Genomic DNA, 21,850 nt, shown 5'->3' on the forward strand with positions numbered 1-21,850 from the left:
CCTCCCCCCCGCAGCATCCACGCTGCTCTGTGGCTCTTTCAACTCCGCAGGGAGCTGGTTCCCTCCAGGAGTGATCACAGCGCTCTGCCCCCTCCTACACTGAGCCCTGTTGCAGTGTCAATGGGCTGGAAACGGCTCCTTTTCACTTTGTTAACAGGTTGAATGAGAAGGGATTAACATTTTAAATGTGCAGCCATCTGACGAATCCATGTTAACAGGGATTGGGTTTCTGTTTTATCTCTTTGTGGGAAACGTTTACGGCTCACAAAACAGATTAAACTTCAATGTTTGGTGACAGGGGTGACTTTTCAGGGCTGACTTCACATCAGGCTTCTTCAGGACACTTCAGCTTGTTGCTTGAGTCGGACCATAAATCCTCAAATAGACTCTTATCTAAACGTGTAGATTACACTAATTTACATCACAAACACTGAGGGATCACTGGGTCAACACCCACTTTTTGCACCATCATTTCACACAACATATGTTGTTATGTTTGTATTAAAAGCTAACATTTGCTTATTTACGGCAACCATTTTCACAAAGACAAAGAAAATAGATAAATATTGTGTATTTCATTCAGTTTCCTTGTGGACGGAGCATCAACGGCTGAGGGTGAACGGTATATGTCACATAGACTTATCTCTTCCTTCACAAAAGCTGTGTTATTTCCCCTCAACTGTGCAACTTAAAAATGAATGATTGTAGATCAGGGGTCTCAAACTCACCACATGCGGCCCCCCAATCGATTACACGCGGCCATGTAAATGTATCATATACATCATTCAATTACATATATAAATACACTTGTTAGGGCCCGAGCCACGAATGGCAGTAGCCGAAGCGGCTCCTGGTACGAATTTAAATTACAGTTGTCCACACTATTATTTATATAATTTAAAACAAATGTCTGTTTTTGATATTAATACATTAATTTAGGCATCATAAATAGTATTATTAAGTATATGTGTGATATTGTGAACAGTTTTTGTGGTTCAGGCCGGCCCCCTCTTGACCACAATAGATGTGCATTGGCCCCCAGGTCATTTGAGTTTGAGAGCCCTGATGTAGATCATGAAGGAAGGGGCATCCTGCAATTCCCTGATGATAGAGTTTTTATCAGCCTGTTGCATATATGTGAAACAGAGCCTGACCTGGTGGTGAATTAATCAAATTTTGGGATGAAGTATTCCTTTAATTAAATCAAAAAGAGACTAAGGCTATGGTCATTGATTTTAGGTGGAAATCATCACACTCGCCATTTAAAACTTTGATAACAAAAACTGGTACAACACCTGTACATTGTTCAAATGTCTTGGAACATTAAATTAAAATTAAAATCTTAATGAAGCTGCCATCAGAGTTTCCATGATTGCTTGAGCATACAGTATGAGCACTGTGTAAAGAAACAATTGAACCAATAATCTTGTTTGCAACGCTGTCTGTAATCCACAGCAGTTTATGTGCAGACTGAGAGTTTGAAACTCTTCCAGGAGGCTGGAGACTCACAACACAAGACAACAAGACAACACAGTAAAAATTAATGTCCCAGACGCAGTAACCCCACTTAATATGCACATGAAACTTTAGGGTTTTGTTTTAGCTTTAACAATGTCATTTTATTATTATGTGCAATAACCTCACTTATTCACTCATAATGTTCTCATAACTCATTATTTCAGGCATACGTTCATCAGGTATTTTTCACTATGGCAGTGAAGTGTTTTTGTACACTCTATGTCACAAGGTTTTAGTTGTTTCGTTAATTCTGCGATCCAATTTCGTCATCTAGGATAATAAAAGTGAAGTGAGGGTCAACATATCAGCACATTTTCACTAAGGTCAGAAAAAACACACACACACACGTGCAAACTTCACACAGAAAGGTCTGAACTAGGATGTGAGCTGCTGACCTTCTTGCTGCGAGGCAACAGTGCTAGCCACATATGTATGGATAACAGTACCAAGATCTTATTTAAATGTTATTTCAATTTTCAGAAGCATTTACATCCACAGATTTGTAATGTGTTTTGTTATCATCACAAAAATATGTGTGTTGATTGATTATACTATAAAGGTTCATCTATAGGTTTTGCATCATTTCCTCCCGCTGTAGCTCCCCTGTAAGAAACAGCCTCTGCACCACAGAGAACCGTTCTGTAAGTCAGGGCTGCTGCAGTTATTTGTCACACCCTGTCGAGGCTCAGGTGCTCCCTCCTCGACACCCACCAAGGCCTGTTGAGCGTGTGCTTATTAGAGCCAACACAGGCAACATGTATCCATGGTATTGTGTGCTTGTTTGTTAGTGTGTGGACCAGAGGAACCAGGGAACAGTGTGGACTGCATTTGTCTTGCAACTTTGCATCATCCTCGTGCTGCAGTTGCTTCATTACGAATACGACACATCCAGCTGTCGACACTGTTTGTATGGTAATACGTCATGTGCAAGGTGAAGAACAACAAGCTACAGGGACGGATGCAGCCGCCACTTTGCCACAAGTCGTGTGTGTACTTGACTTCACCAGGGTGAGATGGAGGTTAGGGTATAAGAAGGCCACCCAGCCTTGTTGACTCCAATAACTCCAATACCATTAAGATAATGTGGCTGCTTTGACCTCTGGCAACCTCACGCAACCGCCGGAAAACATAAGAGAGTTGTGACCCTTCACTGCCTGTATGAGAGAGAGAGGGAGAAAGAGAGGTCAAGGGAAAAGGAGGAGATGAGGAAAAGAAACCAAGAGCATAAATGAGAGGAGTATGGGCCGTGGTGCAGAGTTCATTTTTATGAGCTTGCCCCTCTCCACTTTCTGGGTCATTTGGCAGCATAGACATAAATCCTACCCTTCCACCATCTCTCCTGTTTTCCTCTGGCACACATGCCAAGGAAATCCACCCTCATCGACCTGCTCTTGTTGCCAGTTTGCAAACTTTGCCTCCAGCTTCACTTCCCACCCATGTCATTCCTCCTCCTCTGTGTTTCCCCTGTGCCTGTACGGCATGGGCTCTTTCTTTCCCTCTCCACCATCTTTCCCTCCATCTCTTTTTGTTTATATTAAACCAACACTACCTTTTCTCCCCTCTGTTATTTCCTCCCCTCTCCATCGCTCCCCTCCCTCGCCGCCCGCCCCCTTATAGATGGAGATTAACTGGGGAGTGCAGCGCCATCCGTCCTGGTGACTGTTTGTTGTTAAGGAGATGGATGGAGGCTCCCTCTGCCAGCCCCATGCAGCCACAATTACACCAGCCGCCATGATGGATGGAGGGGAGCAAAAGGAGGGGAGATGGAGAGAGGGAAAAGAGGGAGATACTGAGAGGGGCATCTATCACGCCCCTTAATCTACCTGTCACTGCAGAGGCTTGGATGGAGGAAGGGGGTGGGGTGAGGGGCTTGTAGGCTTTTCCTTGACTGCTGTTTAAATGTTTATTTTCTTTCAACTAAATTTGTCTCTTGGTATTTTTTAGAGTTAGACCTGTGAGCATAGGACTCATTAAAAGTCCTGATCTGTTCAATTGATATTCTAGGGCTTTTTGCATTCCGTTGAATAAACTGTGTGTGTGTGTGTGTGTGTGTGTGTGTGTGTGTGTGTGTGTGTGTGTGCGTGCGTGCGTGCGTGCGTGCGTGCGTGCGTGCGTGCGTGCGTGCGTGCGTCCGTGCGTGCGTGCGTGCGTGTGTCAGCAGGTGATAAGATGTACGCTCTGCATGAGATCACACTTTTTGCATCGATCCCATAATGGCCAGGTGGACTACTATTGTTTATGCGGTTGTTTATGTTTATTTTTGTTCTATTTTCTGCCTTGTTTGCTGAAATGTCCCCATGTGGGACAATAAAGGAATATCTTATCTTATCTTATCTTATCTAGGTCCCCACAACATGAGTAATACCTGGATCACACACACACAAACACATCTTAGCTTCATCCTGAGACCTGTTGAAATGTATCCATGAAGCGAACCTATCATGGAGTAAATCTGCATACATTACCTGATATGCTTTTCCATTTTCTTCCACAGTGCTACAGAAATATTATGGAAAGTAATCTGGGGGTGTGGGGGGGGCGGGGGTCTGCACCCTCTCACCCCCATCCCCATTCCCTCCTCCATCTCCTCATCTGTCCAGAGGAGTGAGAGATGGGATAGAGGGATTAATACTCTTCCGCCCAAGCCAACCCTGGAAATGATGGATGGACAGATGCAGGAAGGGAGCAGAGGAGGAGAGAGGGGGAGATTAAAGGAGAGAAGTTGGAGGGTTCATAAATCCAAACTGGGAGACCTGGTCCACATCACACACTAATAAGATCTGCAAGAAATCCATGATGAGAGCGGGAGGGGAGAGAGAGAGAGAGAGAGAGAGAGAGAGAGAGAGAGAGAGAGAGAGAGAGAGAGAGAGAGAGAGAGAAAGAGAGAGAGAGAGAGAGATGAGAGTAATTGCATTAGATGTAATCTAATCATGGCAATAAGATGTGAATGGATGAGAATGAGCATGGTGATTATGCAGAAGAGGAATGGCTGTGTGTTGATGAAGCTTTGGGGTGTGAGAACAGGTCTTTTTATTGGACAACAGATCAACTGGGTTATAGCTCTGCAGCAAAGTCGTTCTTCTCTGTCGTGATTTAATGAAATCATAAGGGTTTTAAGAAAAGGGGAAACTCAGTATCACCCTTACATACGTATATTGCAGACCTGCTGTTTTAACAAATGTTTGACTCCTGTTCGTGATTTATGAAAGATTTTTGGAAACAAAGTCTAAGTTTGTTCATCTATGAACAACAACCATATATTATTTTTGAAATTCCATACTGGTGTCCTCTCTACACTCGGCTCTAATAGTTCACCAATGACTTACTGCTGTTGGCTGACTCAGATCTGCACACTTGCGTCACTGGCACGCTCTTTCTTACTCGCTTGTCTAATCAGCTCGAGGCTGTGTCATATTTCATTACCACATCACACCCCCCTCACTGCTGGTCACAGCTGACAGCTGAAAGGTGGGGTACACTCAGGACAGGTCTCCAGCCCATCATGGTGCAAACAAGTATTCATTCTCAAATTCACACCTATGGTCACTTTGTAGTGTCAAATTCACCTGACTGCATGTTTTTGGACTGTAGGAGGAAACCAGATAACCTGGAGAAAACCCACACATGTGAAGAACATCCAAACGCCACAGAAAAAAAAGTAAGGTCAAATGGTGATGCGATTCTTGCAGTGAGACAACGGTGTTCGCCACTACGCTCAAACCAGAGAACTATCTCAGACAACCACACCATCTGCACCATATTTTTAATGTTATGGCTGATTGGTGTATGATATCTAACTAAATAAAGTTAGTGTGAGGCTAAAACAGATTTATTTTTGCTATGCACAATAACGTTGACCTTTTTCGTCTTCTGTTAAGCTGTTCTGTTGTTGAAATTAAACATTGTTTTCTCAGCTGGGATTGGTATGTCTACCTGTGACCCTCATGTGGAAGATAAAGCATTACACAATGAATGAATGAATGTCTTCATTTATCATCCTTCATGATTGAAAGTTGTGCTCAATTGCACTTCATGAAACTTTGTATTTGGTTGCTTTTACAGAAAGGAATCAGGAACGAAATGTGTTGATTGAATTACTGTATTTGTGTCATGAATGCACCCATGTGTGTGTGTGTGTGTGTGTGTGTGTGTGTGTGTGTGTGTGTGTGTGTGTGTGTGTGTGTGTCTGTGTGTGTGTGTGTGTGTGTGTGTGTGTGTGTGTGTGTGTGTGTGTGTGTGTGTGTGTGTGTGTGTGTGTGTGTGTGTGTGTGTGTGTGTGTGTGTGTGTGTGTGTGTACTTGACTGAGTTGTAGAGCTGTACTCTGACTTGCATGTGATTGAGTGCTCCTTCACCTCCCTCCCCTCCTTCATGAACCATCCACTCCCCCTAAGTCCCCAACCTCCCCTCCATCCACCAGGTCACATTTTTCACAGTCTAGCTGTCCTGGGGCAGTGATTGGTTGGCCCAGCAGACAGATAGCCGATAGGTTGTGATTAATAGTTGAGGCCCAAGAACTTCCTCATTGATCAACAGGACAAGCTGTGGGAGGAGGAGGGGGAGGAGGGATGGAGGAGAGAGAAAAAGCATGAGCTGTCGCTCTGCAAACACTGGCTGATAACCCTGATAGCAGATTGTGTGTGTGTGTGGGGGGGGGGGGGTGAGAGAGAGAGAGAGAGAGAGAGAGAGATGAAGGGCTGTTGTATATAGGAGGAAATGGAAGCACTGCAGCAAAAAAGTTTTTTATTTTTTTCTCTTTCTCTTTCTTTCCCTGTGTGTGTGTGTGTGTGTGTGTGTGTGTGTGTGTGTGTGTGTGTGTGTGTGTGTGTGTGTGTGTGTGTGTGTGTGTGTGTGTGTGTGTGTGTGTGTGTGTGTGTGTGTGTGTGTGTGTGTGTGTGTGTGTGTGTGTGTGTGTGTGCGTGCGTGGTGTGTGTGTGTGTGCGTGTGTGTGTGCGTGCGTGTGTGTGTGTGTCCTGCTGCTGCTGTCCAGCCTCCAGTTGTGTGATTGATGATCTCCCACTCCCCACAGGGTGAGAGGGGTCATGACCTCCAACTTCTGACCTCTTACTGAGAGGGTCACACACCCTCATGTGCATGCACACTCTCTCTCTCTCTCTCCTTTACACACACACACACACACACACACACACACACACACACACACACACACACCAGACTATAGAGAAACAGATGGCTTTAGGTCAACTGGTGCTTCCAGCAGTCTCCACTGCTTCATTAGATTTAATTTGATTCATAATTTCTCTCACTGTTACCAACACAACAATACATGGTTCATATTTGCTGTCATTTTTGTGTTGTCTTTTATTTACAACACCAGATCATACCAGTGTCAATCTGATATGACATCTGATAACAGAGGATGAGGGAGCAAGAGATGAGTTTGACAAAATGTAGCAACACCGCCCCCTAGTGGTATGATATAGGTAAGATAAGTGATTAATACAAACAAAAATAGCCATTAGATAGAACATAATATTTCATATGTTGGAAACAGCCATGAAATGATTGTTCTTATAACCAAAAAACACAACAATAAATCTCAACAATGTTAAATCTAAAAGAGAAATTAATATGAAACACAAATTAAAGGTTGTCTGGCCAATTGCTAAAACACACCCATATAACGGCAGAGATCAAGTGCAGAGCTATGAGATGGTTATAGACAGAATGAGGAGGTGGAACTGAAGAGACAGGAAATGGAGGACGAAACACAGCAGGCAGCCACACCAACTAATTAAACTGCTCCTTATCACCTCCAGTAGACAGTGATAAGACCTGATCCGGTTACACTGTGGCCGAATCACACTCCTTTTCTCTCCATCTCCTCCTGGGCAGCGGCCTCCAGCCACCAGGCCACATGGTTCTCAATCTCCTGAAAGATGAACACGGAAAGTTAGTGATGTTTTCTGTTGTTGCTATACCGACCATTCGAAGCTTAAAAGGAATATAAAATATTTAGGCCTGGAAAAGCCTTGAATCGTTCTTGACGGGAGTTTTTTTTTATTATTCTACTGACACACTGTCAACCCTGTGAATCACTCGAGACACAGACACTCACTCATTCTATTATGTTCACTTATTTCAGCGAAAGACCACAGAGAAGGTCAGTGGATGTTGTAAAAGAGGACATGTGGTGTAAAAGCAAAGGACACAAGGGAGAGGACAAGCCCTAAAGGGAGAAGCTGCAAGAAGAAGAAAAAGACAAACATATGCAAGTGGAAACTGAAGTTTGTGTCACTTTGTGAACACCTCACTTTCCTATAGCAAATTTCAAAGAGAAATCCATCAACTGTTCCATTTAAAGGTTAGAGGTTGAGAGAGAGAGAGGTTTTTGTAACTTGAGTTTCCTGCAGGTTAAAGGCTGTGAACATATTCTTGAGCTATCAATATTTATCCATTGTGTCCTAGTATTGGAATGAGGAATCATTTCTGTAAAGTACAGCATTGTTCACAGTCCAGTCTACTGATTAGGTGAACACCCAGGTACTTATAAGAGTCTACTATGTCCCTTCCCTGGATGTTCACCGGTGTCAGGGGCAGTGTCTCCACCACCAGTTCTTTGGATTTCCCTGAGGTGTTCTGGAGGTGGTTCCACTGGTGTAGATGGTGAAGAGGAACAGAGCCAGTACCATTTCCTGTGGGGCCTCCATGCTGCAGACGTCCATGTCAGACACACAGTCCTGTGTCCTCATATGGACGGTGTGGACGGTGTGAGGTAGTCCACAATCCAATCTGTGTGGCGGTGGTCCACCCCCATGAGCTCCAGCTTTCCCCTAAAGAGTCTGGGCTGCATGGTGTTGAAAGCACTTGGAGAAATCAAAGAACATGATCCTCACAGCGCTCCCTGATCTCCAGGTGAGAGAGGGCTCTGTGAAGGAGGTAGATGATGACATCATCCACCCCAATACCAGAGCAAGCATCCATGTTGTTTTCCAGCTTGTTTTAGGGCACTGGTCATCAGTAGTGTGTCAGTATCCCATACAACCACCCATCAAAATACCTAAACTATCATAGAACCACTTATACGTAGTTAGAGCAATGGTGGCTCAGTAGAGCGAGCTGTCTTTCAACTAGAAGGTTGTGGTTTTGGCGGTGCTGGCAGCGCGTGAATGGGTATGAACCATGTCAAGACAAGTCAATTTTATTTATATAGCTCAACATCACAAACACAATTTGCCTCAAAGGGTTTTACAGTCTGCACAGCAAGTGAGACCCTAACCCTATACCCAAATTATGAGTGGTTGCCAAGAATTAAAAAAAACACCTTAAAATATAAATACATTTACATAATATGTTTATTGCAAATATGTATGTGAATTACAATAAATTCAACCCTCATTCTGAGCTTTAATGTTTAATGTTTGTATGGTTAATATTTTAAAAATTCTATTTTTGTAATCTTAATAGTTAATACATTCTATATTGTACATTTGTAGATGCACAAAAATGCACGTTTATTATTTATTACCTTTACCTTTACTGTCTTTGCTGTCGTAACACTGTAGTCCTTCAATTTCCCTATTGAGGGACTAATGAAGGATGTTCTTATCTTATCTTAAAGTTAACTCAAGGTGAGCCTTTTCTAGAAAATTTAAATATCTTTTCACAACCGCCATGAAGAGAAACAATTTTACCAATACATTTCAAATTACTCATTGGCGTGACAGTGCTGTTCTCAGAAAAAAAAATCAGGTGAACCCTTCTATAATAGATCAGTACCCTAACTGACACTGACTCATATATCAAGCATGTGCTATCCCTGATGTCTGTGGACCTTTTGGACAAATACGTTATATGAGGTCTGTGCGATGTTAGTGTTTGTTTGTATACCTGTCTGGCTTTTTTGAGGGAGCAGCGGTCTGTGACTCTCTGACTCATCATGTCAGCACAGTGAGCAGTGTCTTCAATGAAAATGGTCCGATCTTTCTCTTCTCCCTCACTCCTGCCGTGGACCACTGACAACTCCTGCCATGGGTCAGTTCCACCTGTGGACATTTAGCAGCGCATCATTTGTGCCCCTTCACATAAGTTGTAAGTTAGTTAAGTGTAACTAAAGTCATTTGTTGATATTTTTGTTGATTCATAACTTTTACTAGTAAATCCAACCTCACCATTGACATACAGGACCCTGTGTGTGTGGGGTTTGTCTCCTCCATAGTAAGTGTTAGTGAAGGCAATGCGTGCAGGCAGAGAATTCTGGGAAATGCCAAACAGCAGGGGGCAGAGCTGAGTACTGGCCTTCAGGGTCAGCATCCCAGAGAATGGACAAGTGCTGTCCTCACAAGTCTGGTCTATACACATGCACACATACACATATTATATTATTATTTCATATAATGAAGTGAAGTGGGTGTGTGGGTGTGTGTGTGTGATGTACAGAAGCCAAACTCAGTGCAGGTCTGGTAGGTCCACTGTCTTCCTGCTCTTCTGCTGGAGGGTAGCGACGTGTCCATCAGATCCTTCACTGCTCTCTCATGAGAGACATCCAGACAGGACTCGTCACTGGCTTCGCGGTAAATCTGCAGGTATTTGTCATGCATAAAACAGCAATGAGAGATGCAATAGAAATGTCACACAGGAACTAAGGTTAATGAATCATCAAGTAATCATTAGGACATGAGTAACTAAGGATTGGATACTCTTTAGGTCTTTGGTTAATAGTTGGCTATAAACGAATCAGTTACTCATTAGTTCATTAGGTAAGTATACTTTCTGAACAAAACTCCAAAAGTATTATTCCAGCAATTTATAGCTGAAACTATTGAAAATGACTGAACATTTTAACTTGCACCATGATTTAGTGCCACGGCCCTTGTTGACAGTTCTGTTCTGTTGAATGATGGTAAAAAATAGGATACAGCTTAACAGTATTCATAAAGTCTGTATGATAATTTCACCTTACATGAAATGGAAGAAATGTTAATTTCTCACAAACAACCACAAATGAAAATCTGTGAATATAAAGTATAAACTCTATTTCTCATCATCCAGCAGCAACACAGTAAAAATGTACTACATATGCATTAAAACACTAGGAATTATGACAATTATGTAAGGACATTAAATATTAATAAAATGTGAACAACAATAAATAAAACAAAGTTATATGAGTACATAATGTGAGTTTAGAGCCTCTTTCCTGTTTATGTTTGTGGGTCACTACACTCCATGTTCTGAGAGGGTATACCTATCCTGATATATTATGAGTAGGTGACATTATATTGAATTGCAGCTTGTATATAATTCTCGAACTTTGATTTGTGCATTTAAAAAAACTTAACTATGAAATGGCACTGTGTAAAGCATTAAATCAAATACAATTGTTATTATGAAAGAAGAGAGAATTTAAATTATATTTGATGCAACAGTGACATCTGGTGGTGAGGTTAGTGATCTCCATACCTGTGAGAGTTGAACAAGGCGTCCGTATGCATTCACTTTCCCCTCATGTGCCTCACTCTTATTGGTCATGAGAGTGCAGAGGTCTTTGATCGACATGAGGACTCCTTCCTCATTGTACTGCACTGTTCCCATGACGATGTCTGCCAAGTTTTGCATCAGCTCCATCTGAATGAAAGCATGTAGTAATGTGACTTCATGCTCAACACTCAAGTCGTGCAGGAGGTGTATGGGAGAGACAGATAAGAAAAATCAGAAATGTGCTTCATTCCATTCTTTCACTCTCGCATGCCTGTGGACCTTCTTCTAGGAGGCAGTGGCTATTGTAAATGGTCGTCCACTCACAGTTGACAGTCTGAGTGATCCGAACAGTCCTGAACCACTGACACCCAACCACTTGCTGACAATGAAATATGTTGCTGCATTACCAACTCCAGGCAGATTCATAAAGGAGTACATGAAGTAATAATACTAATTTATACAGCACTTTAAAAGCTCCCAAAGCAGACCAATCTTGGAGTCACTGGAAAAGAGAGCATCTTTCTAACATTGCCCTCAGACAAAGAGGATCTGCCACGGAATGAATGGAGGTTGGCCAAGGTTGTACAGACAATGACTGATGATGAACTGGTAAGACGGGTGAAGACTTGTTTTGATGATCGGAAGATGAGAAAGGAAGGACAGCATTCTGGCAACCATCCATTTTGGAACGCACACAGTCCAGAAGTTCATCCTTCTACTGTTTAAGGACTTCCGTCTATTACCATATCCTTTTTGGTAAAATGAGTTTCTTATAGGCCACACACGTTTGGTGCAGGGGTTAGCGCTCTTGCCTTTGCAGCAAGAAGACCCTGGTTTGAGCCTTATTTGGTATTATGTGTGTTCGGGCACCACATTAGCATCAGTATCAGGGCTTTGAAAAGATTGTGTAAGAAACATCAGAAGAGTTAATTCTGAAGAAAGAATCACACAGGGAGAATAATGGAAATGGCTGGTTGTGGTCCACTGTAAATGCTGCTGCTGGTTACAGCCAACGAGGTTTGATAGTTTCTCAAGAAACAATTAGATTGATAATTAAGATTTTGGATAATGGTGTTTACGTCATCGTTTTAAATGCACATTGATTCTTATGATAAACTGAAGCCATATGGTTTTGCCATCACATCATATGGATGAAAACATAGACAAACTTGATACTGTTGACTTAAACACAGTGTGTAATTACTGCTGGTGGTCTCTCAATCAAAACAAAATACCTATTCAGAAAACAGTATGGGATCATGGGAACTGTTGTCTCTTTGATTCCCCTTGTTCAATGTGCATTTTCACTTTACGGGGAGAGGCTATTACTTGCAGAGATGGGTAAAGCAGAGGATGTCAAAATATATAAAATTTGTCTCATTGTTTCTTAGTATTTCAGTGCAGAAATGTTACATATTTATCTAACCTAGATATTATTAGATGAGCCTTTTGTTAAGTGGTTAAAATGTGGTTTTCCCTTTATCCCTGCTGGCAGCTGAAAGCAAAGCCTCTATGTCTGAGGCTGGTTACTGGCACTGTGGCCATATACCGTGAAGTCAGCATCAACTAGCCAGCCATCATGTCCATGTGAGCCGGTATATTCGGCCTGACAATATTGAGCCCATGTTAATGAAACTGTATGGGACCTGCATAACCCAACCAACTACACTCTTCACTTTGAGACCTTTAACCCTTACCACTACTCCCTTGCTCTAGCCCATAAAGTCCAAAGTTGTCACCTGATCATCAGGATCCTTGGGGATCTGACAGCAGCCAAAGTCCACGGCCACCTCACTGACGCTACCGTCCATCAAGGCTTCTTCCACTGCAGCAAAGGCGTGGCGCACCATAGCCAGACACTGTAAGAGGATGAGGAGGAGGAGGGTGACTGTGGCATGTTAATGTCTACCATGTGAGACACAGACAAACAGGCAGCTGCTTGTCTTCACACCTTTTCTGAGCCACCAAGAGCTTCATTCATGAGACTCGAGCCAACTATCTGAAACAGAGAAGTCACGTCAGTGTGAATAACATGGTTATTTTAAGTAAGTATGTATCACACATGACAATTATTCTTAATTAGCTACAATGTATGGTGAGTGGTTTATTGACATGTGAAGAGGTTTACTTTCTAATAATAGACAACAAACGTAAATCAAATTAAAATAATGGTACATTGCAAAACGTCACGTGTGGACAGGGAATAAACTGTTCATGACTTCAACATTATTTATGCTGCTAATGTTCTAATGTTGCAAACATGCATCGTGTCAATTTACATTGTTGTAGGCAGAAAAGTCCAGCGTTGCCTTTACAGGAGCAGAAGAGGCCACCGCCCCGAACACCAGATGAGGAAACTACATCAAGAACAAAAACAAAGTCTTACATACAACACATGTGTGGTTTAATGTAATGTAGAACATGAGACAGAGTGAAGATAAAATCCATTCAATATTGTTCCGAGTTTCCCAAACCATAAAATAAGGAAATTTGAATGTGTTGTTTAATCAAAGGGATTTAGTTTATTGTCACAAATAAGCAAAAACCCATTATTTCCACCTTGTATGGAATATTATACACTGATGCCATCTGTGGAACCTCGAAAATTGCACAGAAATGGGAATGAGACTTGAAAACACAATATATTGAGGATGACTGGCAGGCAGCTGCGGTGTATAGGTCCATGTTAACATGTAAGTGACTGAGAGAAACACCTTATAAGATACTACACTGCCTACCTGTAACCCTTTATATCTTGAATTAGATGACCTGTCAGATCCTGCCTTTATATACGTGTCATGGGAAGGTTGGCACTTATTACCACTGTCTTTGGCAATGCACATTTTTAATAGATTTGGGGAACAATATCCCAGGAATTGGGAGGGATTTTTTGAATGTTAGGAGAGACCGAGGCTTTTACATTCTTGGTCTCCAAAGTACATAAATACAACTGGTTAAAAAATAAACCACCGACTGCCACTTTGTGGTACAGGGAGATATTTCAGTCTCCTTACTTATGCTAAAGATTTGAAAATGCTCAATGCTCATATGTGATGCCAGTGTGTTACCTTTCCTCTGAACCAGGCAGACAAGGCTCCAGCATAAGAGCCTCCAAAGCTGATCCAGGTGTTCCTGTGGCTCAGATTGAAGTTTTGGCTGATGTGGTGGTGAAGCACAGCCAAGTCAGCAAGCCTGAACAAAGGGGATGGGTATAAAAAATGACCTTGACAGAGGCATTTATAGATGCACTGACATTATCACAAAGGCAAAAACAACAGGGTGAGGTTGATCTGTACGGTCCTAATTTTGACTGACTGTCTTTGAGTAATGGAAATGTCTGCTTTATTATTGATTTGTGCTTAAAACTATCATATAGTATCATGTCATGTTGTATCGTGCCAAAATATCATTGTGTGTTAGATGATGTTTAACCATTGTCACGTATATGGTGCATAACATCATCAGTGAAATGTGGTGCACAAACATGAAACACATGCATAAGCACACACAGACACAAAAACACACTTTTAAAAACTTAAAGGGAAAAGGAAAACTGAATTAAGAGTAAGAGGGGGCACTCGGGGGTGATGGTAGCTCAGTGGTACAGTAGAGCGAGTCATCTTTCAACTTGAAGGTTGTGGATTCAATTTAGACCTCCGGTCTACAAGCCGACGTGTCCTTGGGCAAGAAAGTTAACCCCACCTTGCTCCTGAGCACGTGAATGGGTAAGAGAGATGAGTGATAGAAAATGTGCTGCACATAGATATAAATACAGACCATTTACTTGTAAAATCACATACAACAAGAGTAAGTGCAGGGTGTCCGCTTAACACACACACACGCACACACTAGTGTAGAGAGCCAACACTAACGCTTGCTGGCTGCTCAGGTGTGCCAGGTTTTCTGTTTTAAGACCATCAGGGTTGATGCTGTCACCATAGAAACGATGCTCCACAGCCAGGAGTAGAGCCCTGTGCTCTTCAGCCATGTCAACATGATGACCTGGGGAAATATGATCAAAGCAGATAAGATTCAATGTGTTTGCCAAGACCTTTTTTTTTTATTATTAATTTGCGTTTCATTATAAAAGTGTGAGTAACTTAACTTTTCTGACCATGAAATTACACAAAAATGTGTCAAATATAAGTGTAAAGTGGCATTTTCAAAGGTTTTCCTTTACAAAACACAGAGATTACAGTTTTAATAACAGCACAGAAATGCCATATTGAAGAAGATGCAGCATAGAACAGTGTTTCCAGTATTCTGGGCCAGAACCCATAGATAATAATAAAAAAACAACAACTGTGTGTCACTTCCTCTACAACCACACACAACCCCACACATACTAATACTCATATTACCAGAAACTCAGGCCGATTAGGAGGAGCTGGCCATTTTTCATACCAGACTATTAATCAACCCCAAGTCCAAACCTGAATATTTCTCTTTTGAAAGTCTCATCCTAGTTGGAAATCACATAAACCAATTCTGATAGTTTCTGTTTATCATCCACCTGCACCATATTCAGAGTTTCTATCAGTTCTGAATTCTTATCTGAGTTAGTACTACGGACAGATATAATCCTAATTGTAGGGGATTTCAACATCCATGTAGATGTCGACAGTGATAGTGATAGATTCCAGTATGTTCAGGTTAATGATAATGCCTCATTGAAAAAACAATTTAATTAGGGCTCAGTGCCTGGGTCTATATTTTTTTAGTTTGTATATGCTTCGTTTAGGGAACATTATTAGAAAGCACAACACACCGTTTCTGTGGAGAAGATGTTGTTTCCCTGCGATATCTGTGTTATTATGCTGTTCTTACAACTGACCAGTGACAAAATGGTTCTGTTTAACAAACAAATAATGCACATAAATATGTCTAGTAAATATCGCATAATGACATGTGTAACACAACCTAAACCAGATTCCAGGCAATTCCATGCAGCACAAACAGGTTAATTGTAGTAAGGCAGAGTGACCTTACACTATTGTAGTGCTTCTCTAAAGCTGAACCAGACAAATCATCACGTTGATATTTTATGTGTGAGGCAACACTGCCATCTACTGGATGATGAGTAATCCACTAGCTGACGTCACCTAAGCAGCATTACGTTCAATTAATGATTAAACAATTAGGTGAATAGAGGAACAAAACCGACTCTATAATATGCCACAGAGTATAACAGCAACACACAATGAAATTACAAACCTGCAGCAACAATACGGGTTGCTAACAGCGTTACTATTCGTAATGAAAGAGAGCTAAGGCACAGAATTAGCACATTATTAGTACATCATCAGTTTTCACTCACTAGCACTAGACGCACTTCATACTGAATGGTAGTTAGGAGCTGAGAACAGGGGAGTCTCTCCCAAAGTCTGTGTGGACTGTAACTGAATGGGGTTAGAAAAAACAATAGCTGGCACACACAATGAGTCACCAATAGAAGGCGCCTTTTTCACAGCTGCCCCCAAATTTCCCAGTAAATCTGAACTATATATATATATATATATATATATATAGGTGCCTGTAGGTTCTGAAGTAACATCCCAAAGGCCGCTGTAGTGCATTCAGGACTCGGATGATTAATCCGGCAATGCAGGGATATGGGAGATCCTAACCACTGGGTGTGCGTAAATTGGCTCCCCCACTTTCACTTCCACTGACCTCACTTTTCTGTCAAGTCCAGGAGAAATGGTGGTGAACTTTCCGAGTGGCCACAGTGAATGAGGTCACTGAGGGTCCATGGTCATGGCCACCTGAACAATGTGCAGATCAGACTTGTCCAAATGCCATTTCTGTCAAGCTTGGAGGCTGGGGAGGTAGAACTTTAGAGGCCAGAAGTTACGCCAGAAATGGTCAGTAGGGGGTGACTATGGTGCCAGCATCTTCTGCCCAGAGACTGGTTGTACTCGTTGTAAGAGGGAGATCTGGGCCTTATGATAGTCCTCAGCTTGGAGTGTATCGTTAGCCGCCCCGTATAGGGAGTGTACAGTATGAGATCACTGCAGGTTGCAAACTGATTGTAGTCTGGTACAGAAGGTGCAGATAGTGTTCAAAAGTCCACAAAAGGCTGTTTTTTGTTCGGGTCTTCACTGTGAACTCTGATCTGAAGTGGCTTTTGGCATCCTCATCTGCAGCTACACACTGGGGCAGTCCACATATAAGTATTTCAGGACTGACTACTTGACTGCTTCACCAGGCTGTCCATGAAGTGTTTCTGGTGTGCGTATGTGACACAGCAGGGACTGCAGGTTGTGCCGTAGGGAAGCACTCTCCACTCATACACTGTGGGCTGTTTATCACGGTTAATGTCTCTCCAGAGCAGAGCTTCTCAGTCTTCGCTACAGGCTGCGACAAACCCAGTGATCCAGATTAAAGACTTTTTACTTTTTATTCTTTGTAATTGTGTATTGTATGTTTTGGGTAACATCTACTGCACGTCTGTCCGTCCAGGGAGTGGATCCCTCACCTGTGGTTCTCCCTAAGGTTTCTACCTTTTTTTCCCTGTTACAAAGGTTTTTTCCCTGTTAGTTTTTTCTTACCCTGGTTGAAGGTCTAAGGACAGAGGATGTTACCAACACTGTGAAGTCACGTGAGACAAACTATGTTTTGTAAACTGTGGGCTATACAAATAAAGATTGATTGATTAATTGATTGATTTTCTGTTATGCCCCCCTTAGGATGAGAACTGCCAGCAGAGAAGGTCCTAGTGTTGGATCAGGGGGTAAAAGTTGGTTCAGGTCGACCCCCTGGTACTCAGACCATCTGTGGCGTCCCGTTATGTACCACTAAGTGATGAGGAATGTCTAACTGGTAGGTGAGTTAGACTACCTCGCTCCAGAGTGACTACATAGCCAGCTTATTCCAGCCTCTGTATTTCAGACTGATAAGCTCTTGCTAGGCGTGAGATGGCTTTTTTGCTCAAACCTGAATACAATGCTTTGCAATAATCCATCTGAGAAGAAATCATGGGTGCATGGATGACCTTCTCAAGGTCAGGTTGCCAGAGAAAAGACCTGATATTTGAGATGTTCCTTAAGTGATAGAAGCATGCCTGAACAATGTTTGTTATTTGTTTATCAAAGGAAAGGTTGCTGTCAAATATCACACCCAGGTTTCTGGCTGTAGGTTTGACATTTGAAAACAGGAATCCAAGATGATTTTGTAAAATAGGGATGGACAAAGGTTTTGGGACATCCAGCACCTGACAGACAGGATATAAGATGATTAAAATTGCCACCCTCACCAGTTTTTAATGGGACATAAATTAGTGAGGCATCTGCATAACAATGGTACTGGATTTTGTGTTTGTTTATGATATGACCCAGTGGTAGCATGTAGAATAACAAGGGGCTAAAGATAGAGCCTTGGGGAACACCACAGGTCAAAGGGGCCACTGATGAGGAGGCATTTCCCATGGCTACTGAGAGAGACTTGTCTGACAAGTAGGATTTAAACCATTTTAAGCTAGTATCTCTGATGCCAACCCACTTCTCGAAGTGATCCAATAGAATATTTTTCTATTTAAAAATCTACTATAAATTATGATAACTATAACTGTGGAAACTGATCTAAATATCCTTTCCCTGGTATATGGTGACGTGCCTAAGGGGTGTCTCGACAAGGCTGGTCACCTTTTTGATCAATAAACAAAATGTATATTGACTTTAACAATAACAATAAGCGAGTGATGTTAGACAAACCACTAGGAAAAATAATTTTAGCGTGGCACAACATTTCCTGCAACATGCCCGTGCATGGTCAATATAGGTAAGATTAATAATAATTATCATCATATTCCGATTTCCTTTTGTGGAATTAATATGAAAACATGTTTAAATGGAACCAAATAGGCCTACAACTTTGGGAAAAATCTCTCAAGTGGTGCTCGACGCGCGATTCCCTCCAGGTGATGGGGACGCTGTCAGATCAGCAACTTCCAGCATCTTCAGATCCCCAAAAGAAATAGCAGCGATTCATGACAGGTGGGATTCAATCAGGGCACACTTGTCTGGGTGGATTATGAATTTGAAGAGGTTGGTGAGCCCACGAAATTATCTAAAACAGGAATTTGGATGTGAAGCTGCTGGAGATCAATATGTGGGCGATTTGTATGGGTCAGGTGCACTGTTGACCATAAAATTAATGTGAGAAGCTGTTAAAATAGCATGCATATGCATTACAGAGCAACTGCAAAGTTGTTAGGTTAACTAGACTCTTCTCAAGACATACAGTTCTAGTCATGCCCCGTGCTTGCTCATTGTTTAATTAAATTGACTTGAACTTAAAAAAAAAAACCTGAACAATCACTTTAACTGTGTCCGAAAAACTAGAAAAAACAGGACGTGCCAGTTTACCTGCCAGTACATCAAACTCATAGATGGGCCCTTCTCCTCCAATGAAGAGGAACACAGGACCATCAGGACGCTGCCAGTACTCCTCATTCACAAAGAACCTCTGGAAGAACAAAAGACAGACACAAGAACTTTTGAAAGTTTTGAAAAAAGATTTGAATCAGTGCAGCTTTATTTTTTTCACATGATCAGCCTCAAATGGCAGTTAGAGCTAAAAGAGGCTGAACAGTTCCCACATTGTCTGGAAACACTGCTGTGTCAGGACCTGGTGAAGCTGAGGTTCAACAGTTTTTCGACACAGAGACTTCTGTTGTTTCTGTATTTCTGCTCCCTTTGCTCAGTGTTTTTGTGTAGGATAAAGTGAAAGGCATTAAGTCGGTTTTGGTGTTCATCAATACAATAATAATATTCTCTTCTGCAACCGTTTCAAACTCAGTTTACACCTCACTGCTAAGGCCCTATCCACACAAAAATGTAAACAATCCTTTTTCTTTGTCATTTTGAGAAATGTTTTCTGAAAAAACAGCATTGTTTTTTTTAATAAAGCTTTATTCAAATAAGTATACATTACAATGTATACAATCACAGAAACAGAGACAATAAAAGTTATCATAAAGTGAACAAACAAAACAAATAACAAGAAGACAATGACAGAAGCGTAAGAGAGAGGTGGGATTATGACATCATCATTTAAAGATGCCATATGTAAGAATGTGGCCAACACAGTTACTACATTCAAATTCAAAATACTGAGGTCTTTTAGGTTTCGTTTTTCTGACGTAACTGGCAACCCGTGGTTGCTCAGCAGCTGATACACTACTGACCGCAATGATTGGTAGACGGTGGTAGGTGGCACAACCTGCCAAAACATGATTTCAAAACATAAACATGATTGAAATATTTTTAATGTAAATATTTTGGCTGTACTGTTGTTGGTGAGTTCAGTTTGTTATATGAATATTATTCCTGAGTCTCTGTGACATATTAGGAGGATTTTATGGCCAGTTGCTTTTGATGTATTACATAATGCACCTTTTTACATTCTAAAGTAAAAAAAGAAAAATACCTGAGTGAATGTAGCACTGTCTTGTCGGTTGAAGTGGTTCAGTGGCTGTTGAATCTGTCCCTCCTTAACATGTAGGAGCGGCTGACGTCCACTGATGGTGTGTATAAGGAGCTGCTGCCTGACCTTTTGCAGCTGCAGATCACGCACACGCTGCTTGAGGCTCAGCAGAACTCGACCTGGCAGTGGAATAGTAGAGAAAGGTAATAGTGCAATACAATGAAAAAAAAAATGCATACCTGTTGAACCATGTTTTTACTGGTTATAGGCCCTGGCTATTTCTGAAGAAACATATCACACTCACTCTTCTTCTTGTTGCAACCTCTATGGCAGCTGTACTGACCTGCTGACACACAGCTGGCCCTCTGCACTTAAACCTATTTCATTATGTCTATTGTCTCCATCTAACAATAGTTTCTCAAGGAACTTGATATGATTATTTTGCACACTTTAATGTGTACATAGACGTCCCAATTATTCGGAGTACACTGGAAGTTGCCAACCTAGAGTGGCTGTGTGTTAATGCATACTACTTAGAAGTACCCCTGACTTGTTGGGATTTAAACCAGCAACCCTCTGGTTACAAGCTATCTAATGGCGTGTTTCCACTGGCGCTACTCAACTCGCTTCGACAGGTTGTTGGTTTGATTTCCGGCTCTGCTAGTCTATATATATAATATTTTCATCAACTGATTTTAATGATTCAGTACACTGAAAACAACTTCTTTACAAGTCATTAGTGACTTGTTTGTGTGTGTCACGTGTACAATGAAGCAACAACAAGGCGAGTCGAGCTGGGACCATAGGTAGAAAAGGGGCTTAGGTTCCCTTTCCACTAGGCCATGGGCTGCACACTAAAATAAACAAACAAAAGAATCAATACACTATAAGGAGGGGTAAGTCCACTGGATTATTTTAAAGCCTCCACCTAAATACAAAGTCTCACACAATTTTCAGAATACAATATGTATATACCACCTTAATTACTAAATCATTACCATCACAAAAAACAATATGTTTTTACAGTATTGCCCAATAAAACTGTAAAAAAGAACTGTAGCCAGGAAGTTGCTAACATAAGGACAAACTTATTCATTCATCCATCATCTACTGCTTAATCCTCCACATGAGGGTGGCGGGGGGTGCTGTGCCAATCTCAGCTGACATAGGGCTGATAGGCAGGGTACACCCTGGACAGTTCGCCAGTCTATCACAGGGCCACATATAGAGACAAACAACCATTCACTCTTGCAAAAAGTCAATTTAGAGTGTCCAATTTACCTAATCCCCATATTGCAGGTTTTTGGACTGTGGGAGGAAGCCGGAGAAAACCTACTCACACATGCAAACTTCATGCAGAAAGGCCCTTGTTCTGAGTCTACTTGCTGCAAAGGCAAGAGTGCTAACCTCACCAACCATGTTGTCCACAGATAAACCCACACCAATGAAAACATTCTAGGTGGAGGT

At 41.7% G+C, this 21,850-nt stretch overlaps 1 protein-coding gene across 1 annotated transcript; it reads right to left on the bottom strand.

Moving 5' to 3' along the window:
* Positions 1–7,337: 7,337 nt before the first annotated feature.
* Positions 7,338–21,802, bottom strand: prss16 (serine protease 16; the record flags this gene model as incomplete). Its single annotated transcript, XM_083886844.1, has 13 exons — positions 7,338–7,409; positions 9,368–9,522; positions 9,649–9,828; positions 9,915–10,056; positions 10,940–11,104; positions 12,697–12,816; positions 12,909–12,956; positions 13,237–13,314; positions 14,026–14,149; positions 14,830–14,959; positions 19,324–19,423; positions 20,387–20,562; positions 21,796–21,802. The coding sequence occupies 13 exons, from the start codon at positions 21,800–21,802 to the stop codon at positions 7,338–7,340; spliced, it is 1,497 nt and encodes a 498-aa protein (XP_083742970.1).
* Positions 21,803–21,850: the final 48 nt, after the last annotated feature.

This window comes from Microchirus variegatus (genome assembly GCF_963457635.1).
Source record: "Microchirus variegatus genome assembly, chromosome: 3".
NCBI lineage: Eukaryota > Metazoa > Chordata > Actinopteri > Pleuronectiformes > Soleidae > Microchirus > Microchirus variegatus.